Below are 16,160 nucleotides of genomic sequence, written 5' to 3' on the forward strand. Positions count from 1 at the left end.
ATGTTTCGTCTCTTCGATGATTTGTCAACGGTTCTGGTTCTGTCCGGAACCGGGTTGGTGCTGACCTTTGACCTGGGTTTCAGCTGTGATGGACCAATGGACCAATCACATGTGATGTTTGTCTGTTCCAGAACCACAGAGCTCAGAGACGAAAGGAAGAGGAAGAGGAGGATGAAGACAGGTTTGCCCTGACCTCATGACTCCATTTCCCAGAATGCATCAGAGGATCGTGGCAACATCATGATGTTCTGAGAACTCCTAGTCTCCACCTGGTGGCTGCTGCAGGGACAGCAGCTGTGTCCCTTAAAGGAGCAGAGCGCTGACTGAACGCTGGGCAGGACTGGAGCTCCGTAGCTTCAGTTTATACAGCAGCAAAATCAGCAGGTCAGAGGTCAGAAGAAAAGTCAGCAGCTGCTTCTACTGGTTCTCCTCATGTCCCACTAGAGGAGGCTGGTTTTCAGACCTGGTTCTGGTCCGGCTGGAGGAGTTTCCAGATCCGATCCTTTAGAATAATGATCAGAACTTATTGAAATGAGATTAAGTTGAACGTCTTCTCACACCGATCATCACCAGAAGTCATTTTTACGATTTTTTTTGCAATAAAAAAGAAACACTAGCATTAGCAGTTAGCATTGCAGTGCTAAATGATTTTCATGAATTTCTGAGAAAAACTGCAGGAAGTGACGGATCTACTGTAATGAAAACTGATTTGATAAATAAAATAATACTGAAAGGTTCCATTTGTGCGTCCAGAGGGCCGCATGAGGAGCTACGGCGGGCCGGATTTGGCCCCCGGGGCTTGAGTTTGACACCTGTTCTGGATGATCATTTTTATTAATGTAATGGATAGTAAATTATTTAAAATTGTAAATTGAATTTTGTAAATAATTTGAAATTAATTTGCAGATTTATGGATGTTTGTTTTGATGTTGATTGTTTAGTTTTAGTTTAGTTTGAAGGTGTTTTTACTTTGTAATGCTTGTTTTGTTTTGTACCTGGCAGGCTGCCGTAGCCAATGAGGGCAGGCCTTACAGAGGCCTTCAGGTGCATCATGGGAAAAAGACAGAACCTCAGCCTGGTTTGGCTGTTTGCATCTTAAAGCTTAGATTTTGTATTTTAATGTTTGTGTTTAGTTGCCATGGTGATGATGATGTTCTGGATCAAAGAAATAAAACACTAAAAATCGTCCGTCGTTACTGGATGAATTAATGAATGAATGAAGAGCTGCTGCTGTTAAAGTTCTTATTTTGAAATTAAAGAGAAAATTGGTGTTAAAACTGAACCTGGATTTTCTAAAGTTGTTTCTTTTTCATGATGTTTTTATCTTAATATAAAAGATTCAATATGATTCAGTCTAATTACAGTAAAATGAATAAAATATGAGCCATAATGTCACTGAAGGAAACGATTCCAGACTTTCCCATCGTGTTTCTGTTTGATGGAGAACCTGGAGAGTCCTGACCGGGATTCAGACCCACAACCTGCATCTAAACCAGCCAGTAAGCATTTACATTATTTACATTTAATGTAAATATTTACATGTATTTTATCAACAATAAGCCAATCATGATGTTTCAGTAAATTAATCCATGATGTTAAAGTTTTCATGTTTGCTGTTAAAGGAAGGAATCCAGTTTAATGAATGGGGCTCCTGTCCCTTTAACTGGGAATGTCTGCTCTATTTGGTCACATTTAATATCGTCATTAATTACAGATTCTTCTGCTTTACAGTCACTGCTCAGATTTACTATGAAATCAGAAAATGCTAAAAATCTGGTTATTAAAAGAAGAATATGTTGAGTGTCTCTGTCAACCATCTTGCAGCCAAATTTGTTCTTCAGGGCAGACCCGGCCATGCTCGGTTCTGCCCGTGACAGAACCGAGCATGTTTTTCACCACCGGGGGGCGCCCTGTGCCGCTGCGAGCAGGAGTTGAGGTCAGAGGAAGAGTCATCATCATCATCATCATGATGCCTAAACTGAGCCGGACTCGAACCTGCATCCGGAGCCGCAGAGCCGAACCCGGCGGAGGAACCGGCAGATCAGGTGAGCTCCTGTCCCCGGGAAACGCGCTCCCTGAGCCGGCCACTCTCAGCGCGGAGAGTCGGTCCGGATAAATCCTGCCAGGAAGTTCGGAACCGCGGTCCAGATCTGAGCTCGGTTCATGATTTAAAAGTTATAAATTATTAATTTTCAGAGAATAATTAAAAAATAATATGTGAATTAATAGAAGCTAAAAGCTGTGATGAATTTGTTTGAGCCGGAGGAAGGGCGTGGCGTCACAGGTGAGCCGCAGGTGTTCAGCCAGTCACGTGGTCCCGACGTCCCGTTCCGGAGCAACTTCCGGTTAAATTCAACAAACTTTGAACGGAGTCTGGTGGGAGCGGGTCTGACGTCAGATCGTTGATTGTGATCAGTGCAGCAGGTCAGAAGGTAACCAGGTAATAGGCGAGCCAATCAGTTCGATTCGGACTTGGTTTTGGTGAACCTGATCAGCTCTCAGAACATTTTCTTCATGTTTCATTTGAACATGAACTTTGACCTCTAAACCCATCAGGACCCTGATGCCCCGCCCCTTTTCTCTGAATTCAGAACTTCTTGAAAATCAAATTCCTTCGATAATTTATAAAATAAAAAAGTTCATCAGGTTCCATCAGTTCATCCTTCATTCTGTCACCAAACACATTTAATGGAAAAACTCCGAGCTGAAACCGGGATGCGGTTCCAGCTTCTGGCCACCAGGGGGAGCTCACGCTGTTTAGACTGATTCACTCCGCGGTTCGGCTGCAGGACGGGCAGAATGTCCGGACGGTTCCCCTCACAACAGGAAGGTTCTGATGAAACAAACTGATGAAGTTGACTGGAATCACAGGAACCAGAACCTGAACCCAGTTCAGCCAGCCTGACTGGGTCTGAGCTGGAAGGAAGAAATGAGGTTTTTGTCTGACAGCAGAGGAAAGTTTTGCTTCTGCTTCTGGTTCTGGTTATTGGGATCCAGTTTCAACATGATTCTGCCCAGTAAAGCTCTGGGAACGGCTGGACCTGGGCCTGATGTCTGGTCCAGATGAACCTTTCAAGAACTGAAGGTTCCTGCAGAGTTTAGATTTTAACGTTTTAATTTCAGCTCAGAGTAGGAACCTTTGTTCTCATGTGTTTCCGGTACACCGTTAATCTGACGCACAGCCACATCCGCTAACAGTTGCTATTTAGTCGCTGCTCTCGGTTAATTTCTGCTTCTGAACGATCTGATGGGAAAACACCCATCAGGTTGTGCTAAAAGCAATTAGCCTGTGAGCAAAGCTATGCTAGCCTGAAATAGAATCTCAGTGCTAAGATTTAGCAGCTAATGCTAACATTAGCATCCACAGTCACATTTGTAAAGAAGCTCCTTGACCAGTCTGATGGTTGAGGAAAGAATAAAAACAGTAAATCTCAGTTGAATTGAATCTGCTGCTGATTTTGTGGATATTTTCACTAAAATATGATCAATTATCTTCTGATATCTAAATATGGATCCAGTCTGCTAGCTGACCTTCCCAGCATGCATTGCTGCTGTCCTGAGGAACGCCTGGCCGTCTTTCTGGTAATTAAAGTGTTTTTTAAGTGTTTTTCGCTGAATAGACGCTAAAAGCTGAGCTGCGTCTCCACCTGCTGCAGCACAAGGACGCCGCCTCTGACTGAAGCTTTTCATCTGCATAATGGACGACCTTCAGCAGGACGACCTCCAGCAGGACGACCTTCAGCAGCAAACACACGGTGGAGGTTTGATTCCCTGCTGCCTCTGGGCAAGGCAGCAGGCTGTCGCCATGGTGACCTCAGCCAATGATTCACTTTTAGTTTTCAGCTTTTCACACTTTTCAGATTTTCTCTTTCACATTTTTATTCATTCTCCATATTCTCTCCATCCTTCCTGTCTTTTTCTTTCATTCTTCCTTTTCAATGTTTCTGATTTTAATTCATTTTTTTTACTTTGTTTTCCCTCCATTTTTCACTTCATCCCGATTTCCTCTTTCGTTTTGTTTTTCATCTTTTTATTTCTGCCTTTGAAACACACACACACACACACACTCTCTCTCTCTCTACTTGTCCTTCAGTCTCTTTGCTTCTCGGTTCTGAATGTTTTTCTCTGTTTGCAGCTTTAAAAGCTTTTAGAAAAACAAAACAAAAACTGGATGAAATGAAAACAGCGAGACTCAGAGGGAGACTCGTCTCCTCAGATTGACCCGATCCGACCCGATCCGGTCCGGGCCTCACAGCCATAGACATAATATAAGGATAGACCCTCATGGACCGCTCTCATCTATTGTCGCTGACGAGATTTAGGGCGGCCATCTTGGAGCGATCCACCCCTCCACTCAGCGTTATGTGTTTAGCAGCACAATGACGTATCAGCGCATTTAATATTTCATAACACGGTTTTCTGTTACTGGAAACCATATTCAAACATCTATCAAAGCAACATTTATGAACAATTCTTACTTGTGAAATGTCTGTGGAGCCCTCGCATCAATAATCCATCGACCAGAACAACAATATCCCTCAGTGCTGAGGCATCTTCTGCTGTTTTGATTGAGCAAAGTAGGAGGGTATACCGCTCCAAGATGGCCGCCATATTTCCTGGAGCAGCCAATGCGGGGTCTACTCTTATGTCTTTGCTTACAGCAACAGCAGATCCACATCAGTGCTGATCTCTGGTTCCTGGTGCCATAGCGCAGCTCGCTGCTGCAGGAGGTAAGAAGAGTTTGACCTGAAGGTTCTACAGAGTTCTGATTCTGAGAGCTGAATGTAACGGTATGCCACACTTTTCAGATTTGATCTATAAAAAGAATCAAAAAGCAAAAATTATTTTCCTTCCATGTTTGTTTCTTTAATAAATGAAGAGTTTGGGTCACCTGGAAACTGAAACTCTCCCTCCTCCTCCTCTTCCTCTCGCTCCTCTTCCTCCTCCTCCTCTTTATATTCTGCTCATTACTTCGTTTCTCCTGGTTTCTCTCTGAAAGCCTTTTATTCTGATCTGCTGTAATTAGCTGCTACTTTCTACCCACTGAGCCTGTAACTGCCTGATAATGTCGGCGTGTCAGTCACAGAGCCGAGGCGCTGAAGGCTGAAAGCTGCAGGTTCCCTCTGAACCATTCTGGCCTTTTAATAACCTGCGCTCTGATTGGCTGCTCAGGAAAACACAGCTCTTTGTTTGGTCGTCAAAAACTTCAAACTGGAAAATGTTCTGGGTTCTTACTCTGTTGGGTCTGCAGAACCAGGACCGACCCACATGGAGCAGGAGAGGAACCTGGACTGGGTTGATCTGGACCAGAGACGGGCAGCAACCAGAATCTGCAGAACCTGGAGTTCCTGAACGCACCACATTCTGGTTCTGCTCTCCATCATTCATTCATATTCACATCCAGAGAGAGAGAGCAGCTAAATGATCGCCCTTCAGCCTGACGAGTCCCCCCCACTGCTCTCTCACACACAGGCACACTCAGGTTACCTCCTTGCTCAACATTAAAAGGCAGCTGTCATTAGCCTCACCGCAGTGTGTGTGTGTGTGTGTGTGTGTGTGTGTGTGTGTGTGTGTGTGTGTGTGTGTGTGTGTGTGTGTGAGCTGCCATTAGGCGCCCACTGTCATGCGGCTTGGTCCACTCTGCCCTGCGGCATGCTGGGTAACCCTCTAGCTCGCTGCCACTCTGAGCTCGCAGCCACAGAGCTAAATGACAGGGTCGGCTCCTCCTGGACGCCCCGCGCCGCGAATCCAGCGCTCCTCTCTGCTACCCTGCAATTAACTCACACAGAGCCGGAGGAGGAGGAGGAGCAGCTAATGTGATGAAGGTGTGAGAGCAGCCATGAGACAGGAACACACTGTACCACCAGAACCGAGAAACCGGGTTACAGAACCAGGACCAGAACCAGGACCAGTGATTTACTGCTGATCTGAATCTGCAGCAGCAAAAACTCAGAACATCAATAATACACAAGAAATGAACAAAAATCAAAGCAGCTCCTTTAATCTGTTATTATTATTATTATTATTATTATTTCCAATTTGCTTCTTCTGGATTTCTGTTTCAGAAACAGATTTAGGTTTTAACCCAACTCCAGTCCATCTGCCTAGTCAAAGTCCAGTCCAGTTGGAGAGGTGTGAAAACTAATCGACCTCTGACCTCTGGTCCTCCAAACCCCAGTCTGGGTTCGGTTGAAGTGAACTCTGGTTCAGCTTGAATGTGAAAGCCAAGCGGACCAGAGACCGTTCCAAAAGCAGGAAGTGAACTACAGAGCAGGGTATTCTGGGTAAATGTAATCAAAGCTAACGTGCTAGCCTAGCGCTAGCAGTAGAAATGGCTCCTGGTCTTTAGCCTAAAGAGAAATCCTCCAATCGCTAAAATCCTCCATCTTGTCTCCATCTGGTGAAGAAGGAAGTTGCTCTCAGTGTCTTCAGAGGTTTTTGTGTCGTTTCCTTCAGTGGTTCTTGGTGCAGCGCCCCCACAGGCCAGGAGGGGAACAGGTTGGTTTGACTCAGAGCCACAGCAGCCGGAGGTGGAGCAGGTGATGGAGTTCTGGTTCCAGTAGAACCGGGTCGACCGGACTGAAGGAGGGAAAACATTTACAGATTAAAAGTTTCTGACACAGAATCTCCATCCTGATATGCTGCTGGATGGATCATGTTGTTTTAGGTGCCTGCTGTGTGTGTGTGTGTGTGTGTGTGTGTGTGTGTGTGTGTGTGTGGTCAGATCTCCTCCTTCAACTCAAACTGCTAACTGGATAATTAGCCAATCAAACATGAGAGCTTGTCCACCAATTAGCTGCTAATTGACCTGAGAGCCTAACCCCCCTCTCTGCAGCCCTGTGTGTGTGTGTGTGTGTGTGTGTGTGTGTGTGTGTGTGTGTGTCTCAGCGGGTGGCCCTAATGGAGCAGTGAATTCATTACTCTGTGCAGACAGGCGGTTGTGGCTGATGGACAGACGGTGACATCATCAGGCTGGCAGCCAATCAGATGCTGCCATCCCTGACGACCTGCAGGTCAGCTGATCCTGGTCAGGAAGTCAGACACTGTTTGGTAACATACTGACTGTCTGGAAGCTGCAGAGAACCCCGGATTGTCATGAAACAAGATTAAAGTTCAAAGTTCCTGATGACCTGAAGCTTCTCATCATTCAGTTATTTCTAACTGTCACACTTTCAAACTAAATGTTAGTGAGCTAAATGTTTAGCTCCTAGCTGGCCAAATATTTCCTCAGCCTTAAACTGACTAAATATTCAGTTAGTAAACGATTTAGCCAAGTGTCTCTAAAGCAATCTAAATATAACGTTTTAAGTTAAATATTATGTTTTATAGAATTCACTACATGTGAGATTTATTAGATATTTAGATTCAAACTAAATATGTAAAGTGTGACATTTATATTAAGAAGATATAAACTCCTTTTTTTCTCTTATGAGTCAATAACTCAAATTATTTGACAGTAACTTTTCTGAATTATCAGCACCAAACTGCTCTGCTCAAGTTTCAGCTTGAAAACAAGTTTGTTTCTGAAAAAAATGTTTTGGATTAAATGAATATTGTTTCGGTAATATTCTCCCTCTTCAGATTCGTTCTCAGACGTTTCAGAGCAGAAATCTGAACAGAATGGCTCTGCTGACAGAAACACGGACGCTGATGGAGGCAGAACGTTGAGAAATACAGATTCTTCCATGGAAACGGGTTTGTTGTTGAGTCAGAAGCAGACAATGAGGCAGGAGGTGAAAATGTTCATCAGAGCTGAAAACAAAAGCAACCCCGTCTCCGTCAGCGCAGCGCCGAACAAAAGGCAGCAACACAAAGAGCTTCCTGCAGAGCTCAGGTGTGTTCAGGACAAAAACACTCTGAGGAGGAGGAGGAGGACGATGAAGGTCATCAACCTGCTGCTGGATCCAGAGCAGCGAATCAGAAAACCCGGAAAAAAAACAGCTTCAGAAAAGATCAGGAGACGATCCAGACGGAAGAAAATAAAGTCTAAAAGAACCAAAAACCTTCAATTATCACATCCTAACAACTCACCTGACCTCCACCTGACCTCCACCTGACCTCCACCTGACCTCCACATGACCTCTGTCCACTCATTAGTCATAATCAGATCCTAAAGTTGTTCCAGCATGAGCAAAAACTTTGACATCAATAAAACAGAAAATATTTATTCAGAATAATTTACATCAAACTTTAGACAATAAAACAATTAATTGATAAAATACTAATTGTTCCAACAGTATATCTGATACGCAGTTAAACATAAAACCAGTTCATTAATGGACTCATCATACATAAGAATCATAAAAAATCATCCAAGTTTTATTTTTATTTTTGGGCAGCAGAGTAGACACGGCCCTGAGGGACGCCTTTCCTCAAGCTTGTCCTTATAGCACAGCAACCTTCTTCCTGTCCCGTCCTTATAAGGCGTGTAGGCTCCTCCCACTGCAGCATGGACTCTGTAGAAGCCACGCCCCCTTCAGATTTCCCACCAATCAGCAGTCAGAAAATCTTTCTGCTCAAAATGAATGAAGAATAAACAAAATGGAGTTATTTTACTCTGACATCAGTTCTTCTGTTTCTGTTTTCTCAAAGTTACAGTCGGTGGCTGGTACCAAGCCGGTTCTGGTTCTGATGGAGGTTTCCTCTGTCGCCCCCTGCTGGTCAGGAGGAGTGATGCTCTGCAGGTTTTCCTCAGAGAGAAACTTTTAAACTGGTTAGAATAACAAACCAAGCTCTGTGGGTAACTGGACAGAATGTGATTTTTAACTGAAATGATTCTTTTTTGGGTTGTTAGTTCTGAATTATTGCTGCAGAAATGAACTGAACTGAGGTGAACTTTGACCCCTGCAGGAGAACATTCCCATGTTTCAGATCAGGAACCGAACCCAAAGTTCGGATCTGATCAGTGAACGATCAGAAAGAGAAAATCTGCTTTCCTCCTGAAGCAGCTTCACAGAGACGCTCTGCTTCAACCGACGATTAAAATAAAATCATTAAATTACAAAATTTCTCTGCTTTAACTGACATAATTAAATTAGTTGATTGATCAGTTTATGATATTTGGTTGATCAGGGACAGGAAGTGGCATCGTGTGTGTGTGTGTGTGTGTGTGTGTGTGTGTGTGTGTGTGTGTGTTGGGACTAATGAGTGAGCATTGTGTTGCTGTCCATTAGAAGTCACGCTGTGTTAGTGGAGCCACTGTGTGAAAACAACTGGGAGTCAATTATACACCAGTTAGCGAGGTCGGGGTGTGAGCCACACACACACACACACACACACACACACACACATGCACACACAAAAACACAAACACACAGCGCGGCTCAGCTGGGGGAGTTCCTGCAGACAGATGGACCCGTTTTTACAGCGCAGTCCTCGACATTCGCTCCGTATTGTAGTGGCACAAAGAGCAGCTGGTTCTGGTTCTGAGAGGACGGATGTTAGCCAGAGAAGGAGGAGGAGGTGATGAAGGCCTATTATCTGCTCATTATGTTCAGCAACAGTTAGAGAAAACATTCCTGATCTTTGCTGGTTCTGTCTCTGACCAGAGAAACTCATCCAGGATTTAGTGGCTTTGATTCCTGCAGCAGGTCAGACTGACGACCAGAAGCTGCAGCTGGAGATCTGACTAGAACCAGGAGGGTAGAGACACCACCTGGTTCTACACCACCCGGTTCTACACCACCCGGTTCTACACCACCCAGTTCTACATCATCCAGTTCTACATTCCTTCACTGCTGGTCGTTTATAAATCACTGAACAGATTAAAGATCTGCTGCTGGATCAAGCTGCTGGTTCTGGTTCTGGTTCTGCGCTACATCCAGAATCAGAACCAAACATGGAGAAGCAGCACTCAGCTTCTATGCTCAACAGATCTGGAACAAACATCGAGAAAACTGAAAAAAATAGCTGAATCCCTGAGCTCCTTTCAGGTTGGTTGAAGCTGCTTTGATTATCAATAACTGGAACATTGATCAATATATTGATGTGGTGATTTTGACGGTGGAATTTGATCATATGGAATGCTTATTGCTTGTTTCATATTTGGTTGTTGTGTTTTATTAAGCCTTGTTGCTGAAATGTGCTAAGCTAATGAATCTGAGTTTGAGCATTAATGCTGTTACTTATGGATAAACATAATTAATCACTAAATTAAATCAGTTTGTTTTGCTACTAAGCAGATAAAATCTTTATTTTGGTGTATGTGTATGATGTGTATGTGTTTGGTGTGCAGGGGACCAGTCTGCTGGTTCTGCTCTGCTGGTTCTGCTGTGCTGGTGCTGGTCCAGTCATCCAGTCATCCTGAATGGGTTTTCTTGCTGCTTATTGGTTTCAATATTGGCTTTTCTCACATCAAATATTTCAGAGATGAATTAATTACGACTTAATGAGGCTGTTAGGCAGGAAGCTGCTCATTTTTTAATTATCAAGAATTTATCCTTCAGATCTCTGACAGATATTTCAGATATTTCAGGCCAGTAGGGGGCGCTATCAAGGTTCAGACCATGTTTTCCCCTCATGAATAAAATCCTCACCAGCTCTTTGAATTTCTCTGCCTCTTTTACAGCCTCGGCTCAGAAATGAATAGATGAATATTATTCCGAGGCAGCTCAGAAAATGAAGCTATTGAACGGAGTGACTTTGTCCTCCAGATGAGTGACGAGCGCTAATCTTCTGCCTGAAGGGCTTCTGTTCAGGGAGCCGATTCTCTTTTCACTGAGAGCATTATTAATATTATCGCCGTAAAAAAAGGAAGAAAAACTGAGGTCAAACCATCTCTAACAGGTCAGCGCACAGAAAGAGCGTTTTTTTAGTATAAACATGACCCCTGATGAAGAGGAGCAGTGATCCAGACCTGCTCAGCACACACATACTGGTTTTCTCAGCATTATGAGGACCAACATCAGAATGCTGCTTTATTGGGACCAAAAGCCTGGAAAGCTGGACTTTGGTCTAAAGGCTTAAGTTCAGATCAGCTGGTTCTTCTGAAAGCAGGCTGTGGATACATGTGAGCTGCAGGCTGGTGGTAGAAAAAGATCGGCTTCTCTCTCACGTTTACAGGACACATCTCAAAACATCAACATGCACAAGAAAGAAACAATTAACTTTGGTCTGCAATATCCTGAGGCTGATGGGCACAGCTGGCACAAACAACATGATGAACCAGTGTGTTAACATTAGCTAAGTAGTGTGCTAACATTAGTTAACTTGAGTGCTAACATTAGCTACTTAGTGTGAAAACATTAGCTGTGCTAATGTTAGCGATCTAGTTTGCTAACCACTAGAGGGCACCATTATTTATAAAGTTAGCTGCACTAACCCTAAAGAACTATTCACAAACATTAATTCTGCTAGCACTAAATCTCTAGACCAACACAGCATTTAGCTGAGGCTACTGCTAAAAGTATCTATAAGTTTTAAACATCAATCCTGAAGGTGTGCAGCTTATCTTTTTCAGGACTGGTAGTAAAATGTTGCTTCATACATTTATGCTTCGCCAGAAATCTGCAGGATATCTAAACTGCTTTCCTTCCTTTTAGCTCAGTGACTCAAACAGTGAGAACTAAAAGCAATGTATCATAAACGTTCATATCTGTCTTCATGGTCTCATTTTTACTGAACCTGTGGACTTTCTCCTGCTGCTTCTGTCAGCAGGTCAGAGTGGTAATTGGGCCAGTCCTGGTTCTGCCGGGTCTTCAGCTCTGGGCCTGACAGACTAGTTGGTCCCCTTAGAGGCAGAGAGAGTTAGCGCTGGATGCTAATTGAATTTCATGGCCGTCTTTGTGGCGACCCGCCACCTTCTGCTACTGTTGCCGTCTCTGTGACTGAAAGAATCAAAGTGTGTTTGTGGAGGGAGGGGGCGATAAATGGCTCTTTTCAGCAGCTGTGTGTGTGTGTGTGTGTGTGTGTGTGCGTGCCGGGGGGGGCGAGGAGAAATAGGGGGGTAATAGACAAGCCAATATACTGCTGAACAATGGCGCCCCTCCCCCGGCGGTGGCGGGGGGCCACGAAGGATCAAGGCCTTCCAGCCCATGAATTCATGGCTGTTGCTTTCTGGCTGACGAGGCGCGCTGCCTCGTCTTCATCGCTGAAATGAGCAATAAAAGAGGCTCAGGGGGGCAGCAGGGTGGGGGCAAGTGGGGGTAACAGAGTGGTGGGGGGGGATAAGAGTTGGGGAAGATTTAGGGAGACAAGAGAGAAACTTTTGTGGAGATGGAGAGGGAGAGAAAAGGCGAGGAGTGTGGAGAATGGGGAGTGATGGGCGGGTTAATCTGGCATCCATCTGCTGACCCCCCCTCCCTGCTGCCACCACCGGAACATCGCACTAAATGTTCCTGGACAGGGGCCTTTGTCAGTAACACCCCTTGCTCTCACCCCCCTCCACAAAACACTTAATAATGAGATTAAAACTTCAAATAAATGAAGTGTGAGTGAAAGGAGGTGGGGGGCTCCCAGTCCAACCAGTTCATTCACCAGTCTGCTGGTTCGGACCAGGTCTGTGGACCCAAACATCTGCAGGAGGAAATGATCTCTGAGTTCATGAACGTCTGATCTCCAGAACCTTTAACCTGGTTCTGATCTCCAGAACCCAGAACCTTTAGCCTGGTTCTGATCTCCAGAACCCAGAACCTTCAGCCTGGTTCTGATCTCCAGAACCTTTAGCCTGGTTCTGATCTCCAGAAGGAACGCTGTCAACGTTCCTTGGCTGCTAAGTGCTAGCTAGCATGGATACTAGCACATCATGAGAGCAACCTGTCACATGTTGGTCTGGGAATCTGAGACAGGAGTTGTGCTTCAGGGTGCCACCACTAGTTGGCGCCCCATCAGCTGAGACGGCAACTCGGTATTGAAGTGGTTCTGGGGTTGCTGCTGATGCTCTGAATGATTCAGACCCGAGTCCCGGCACGCCGCAGGAAATGCTGTTGGTGTTCAGGTATCATCATCATCATCTTCAAAAACCTCCTGGTTTATCAGCCTGGCTTCCCTCCAGGCTTGTTTTTATGTATAGATGTGGTTCATGTCTGCCTGTAACATTTTCAAACTTCCCGTCAACTTTAGACATTTTTCAGCTGGTAGCACACTGAAGTCAGCGGTTTCCAGATGGTTGGAGGAAGGGGGGCGTCTGGGCCCTGCTCCCAGGCGGTAGAGGGGGTGTCATGCTCTGGGATCAGAGTTATAGTTGACGTACAGATTGTTGTTTCAGAGCTGCATGGATTCCCATGATGGGATGTCTTCAGGTAAATAACTGAGCCGAGGCTGAAGGAGGCGATGGTGATGGTGATAATGATGATGATGACGATGATGATGATGATGATGATGATGATGGCGGTTGTGAGGAGGAGGAAGAGGCCTCATGTTTATGTTGTGGAGCTGAATACAGACAGCCTGATTTCAGCCTCCTGTGAGTCTGATGAAGCTCTGCAGACTCTCGGCTTCCTGCTGGGAGAAAAAACAGAATCTTATCTGGGTTCAATCTGCTGCACTCTGCCTGCCTTCATCAGCCTCCTGCTGGGCTGGACTCGTCCAGAACCAGAACCTTCAACATCCTGTAGAAGGCAGATACCGATGAGCTGAAACTCATCCTGCCGTTTGGTCCTGTTCTTCATTTATTTTCTTTAATGATATAAAATGATCAGAGATGTTCTCTGTTTCCTCCATCAGGCTGTCTGACCCATCAGGGTGTTCTGAGCATGCTCAGTGGACCGGACCAGACCGGATTGCTGTGGATGGGTCCAGGTCTGAGGGACAGCAGGCGGTGCATCCAGAAAATGTCTTAAATCAGTTATTGTGTCAGATACGATCATCTCAGGTCTGAATGTTCTGACATTTAATCTCCTTACTGCCATTTCAAGCAACAGTTAGCATCGGCTTGAGGCTGATGCTAAGTAGAGGCTAGTATCCTTGCTAGCTAGCTAGCTTTTTTGTGTCTGTCATGGATGAAGAGCTTGACATGTGAGGAGCGACAGACTGCAGCGACACATTCATGAACGTCACTGAGCCAACACAACATCGAGAACTTTCAGCACAAATTCATTGTCAGTTACTCCTCCTTGGGCTGCCATCTTATCGTGGTGAAGGGGTTTGAGTGTCCCAGTGATCCTAGGAGCTATGCTGTCTGGGGCTTTATGCCCCTGGTAGGGTCACCCAAGGCAGACAGGTCGTAGGTGAGGAACCAGACAAAGCGCAGCCTGAAGACCCCAATGATGAGGAACAACTTTGGATTTAGTGTTCCCTCGCCTGGACGCGGTCACCGGGGCCCCCTCTGGAGCCAGGCCTGGAGGTGGGGCACGATGGCGAGCGCCTGGTGGCCGGCCTTTTACTCATGGTGCCCAGCCAGGCTCATCCCGAAGAGGAGACGTGGGTCCCCCTTCCAATGGGCTCACCACCTGTCGGAGGAGCCAAAGGGGTCGGGTGCATTGTGTTATGGGCGGCAGCCAAGGGAGGGGACCCTGGTGGTCTGATTCTCGGCTGCAGAAGCTGGCTCTTGGGACGTGGAATGTCACCTCTCTGGTGGGGAAGGAGCCAAAGCTAGTGTGTGAGGCTGAGAGGTTCTGGCTAGAAACAGTCGGTCTCACCTCTACGCATGGCTCTGGTTCTGGAACCAGTCTCCTTGAGAGGGGCTGCACGTACTTCCACTCTGGAGTTGCCCACGGTGAGAGGCACTGGGCAGGAGTGGGCATACTTGTTGCCCCCCATCTTGGCGCCTGTACGTTGCGGTTTACCCCGGTGAACGAGAGGGTAGACTCCCTCCGCCTGCGGGTGGGGGACGGGTTCTGACTGTTGTCTGTGCTTACGGGCCGAATAGCAGTTCAGATTACCCACCCTTCTTGGAGTCCTTAGAGGGGGTACTGGAGAGTGCCCCTCCTGGGGAGTCCCTTGTTCTGCTGGGGGACTTCAACGATCACGTGGGCAATGACAGTGAGACCTGGAGGGGCGTGGTTGGGAGGAACAGCCCCCCCCGATCTGAACTCGAGTGGTGTTCTGTTGTTGGACTTCTGTGCTCGTCACGGATTGTCCATAACGAACACCATCTTCAGGCATAAGGGTGTCCATATGTGCACTTGGCACCAGGACACCCTAGCCTGCAGTTTGATGATTGATTTTGTCATCGTTTCATCGGATCTGCGGCCGTATGTCTTGGACACTCGAGTGAAGAGAGGTGCGGAGCGGTCCACTGACCACTACCTGGTGGTGAGTTGGCTCCGGTGGTGGGGGGGGAGGAAGCCGGTCAGACCTGGCAGGCCCAAACGTTTAGTGAGGGTCTGCTGGGAACGTCTGGTGGAGTCCCCTGTGAGACGGAGCTTCAACTCCCATCTCTGGCAGAACTTCGAACACGTTCCGGGGGAGATGGGGGACATTGAGTCTGAATGGACCATGTTCCGTGCCTCCATTGCCAAGGCGGCTTATCAGAGCTGTGGCTGCAAGGTTGTTGGTGCCTGTCGCCGCGGCAACCCTCGAACCCATTGGTGGACACCTTCGGTGAGGGATGCTGTCAGGCTGAAGAAAGAGTCCTATCAGGCCTCTTTGGCCTGTGGGACTCCAGAAGCAGCTGATGGGTACCGGCGGGAGAAGCAGCATGCGGCTCGGGTGGTCGCTGAGGCAAAAACCTGGGCGTGGGAGGAGTTTGGAGAGGCCATGGAGAAAGACTTCCACATGGCTTCGAGGCGATTCTGGTCCACCATCCGGCGTCTCAGGAGGGGGAAGTAGTACAGCACTGACACTGTTTATAGTGGGGATGGTGTGCTGCTGACCTCGACTCGGGACGTTGTGGGCAGGTGGGTGGAATACTTCGAAGACCTCCTCAATCCCACCAACATGCCTTCTGTTGAGGAAGGAAGCTGAGCCTGGGGACTTTGGGTTGGGCTCTCCAATCTCTGGGGACGAGGTCACCAAGGTGGTCAAAAAGCTCCTCGGTGGCAGGGCCCCAGGGGTGGATGAGATCCGCCCGGAGTTTCTTAAGGCTCTGGATGCTGTAGGGTTGTGTTGGCTCATGCGACTCTGCAATATCACATGGACATCGGGGGCAGTTCCCCTGGATTTGCAGACTGGGGTGGAGGTTCCCCTGGTCAAAAAGGGGGACCAGTGGGTGTGCTCCAATTACAGAGGGGTCAGACTCTTAAGCCTCCCTGGCAGGTCTATTCAGGGGTCCGGCGGATAGT

The 16,160-nt window shown here is 46.7% G+C and overlaps 1 protein-coding gene across 2 annotated transcripts in view; it reads left to right on the forward strand.

Moving 5' to 3' along the window:
• Nucleotides 1–5,954, forward strand: part of LOC106963005 (zinc finger protein on ecdysone puffs-like) — a 12,880-nt gene extending 6,926 nt beyond the window's left edge. The window contains exon 10 of one of the 2 annotated variants that reach the window (XM_015057711.1): nucleotides 5,534–5,954. In XM_015057711.1, the coding sequence (XP_014913197.1) occupies nucleotides 5,534–5,820 (287 nt within the window). In that variant the 3' untranslated portion in view covers nucleotides 5,821–5,954. The remainder of the gene's footprint in view (nucleotides 1–5,533) is intronic. The other variant, XM_015057710.1, reaches the window with a different exon arrangement.
• Nucleotides 5,955–16,160: the final 10,206 nt, after the last annotated feature.

This window comes from Poecilia latipinna, unplaced genomic scaffold (assembly GCF_001443285.1).
Source record: "Poecilia latipinna isolate Pla-1442-1.1 unplaced genomic scaffold, P_latipinna-1.0 Scaffold1485, whole genome shotgun sequence".
Taxonomy (NCBI): domain Eukaryota; kingdom Metazoa; phylum Chordata; class Actinopteri; order Cyprinodontiformes; family Poeciliidae; genus Poecilia; species Poecilia latipinna.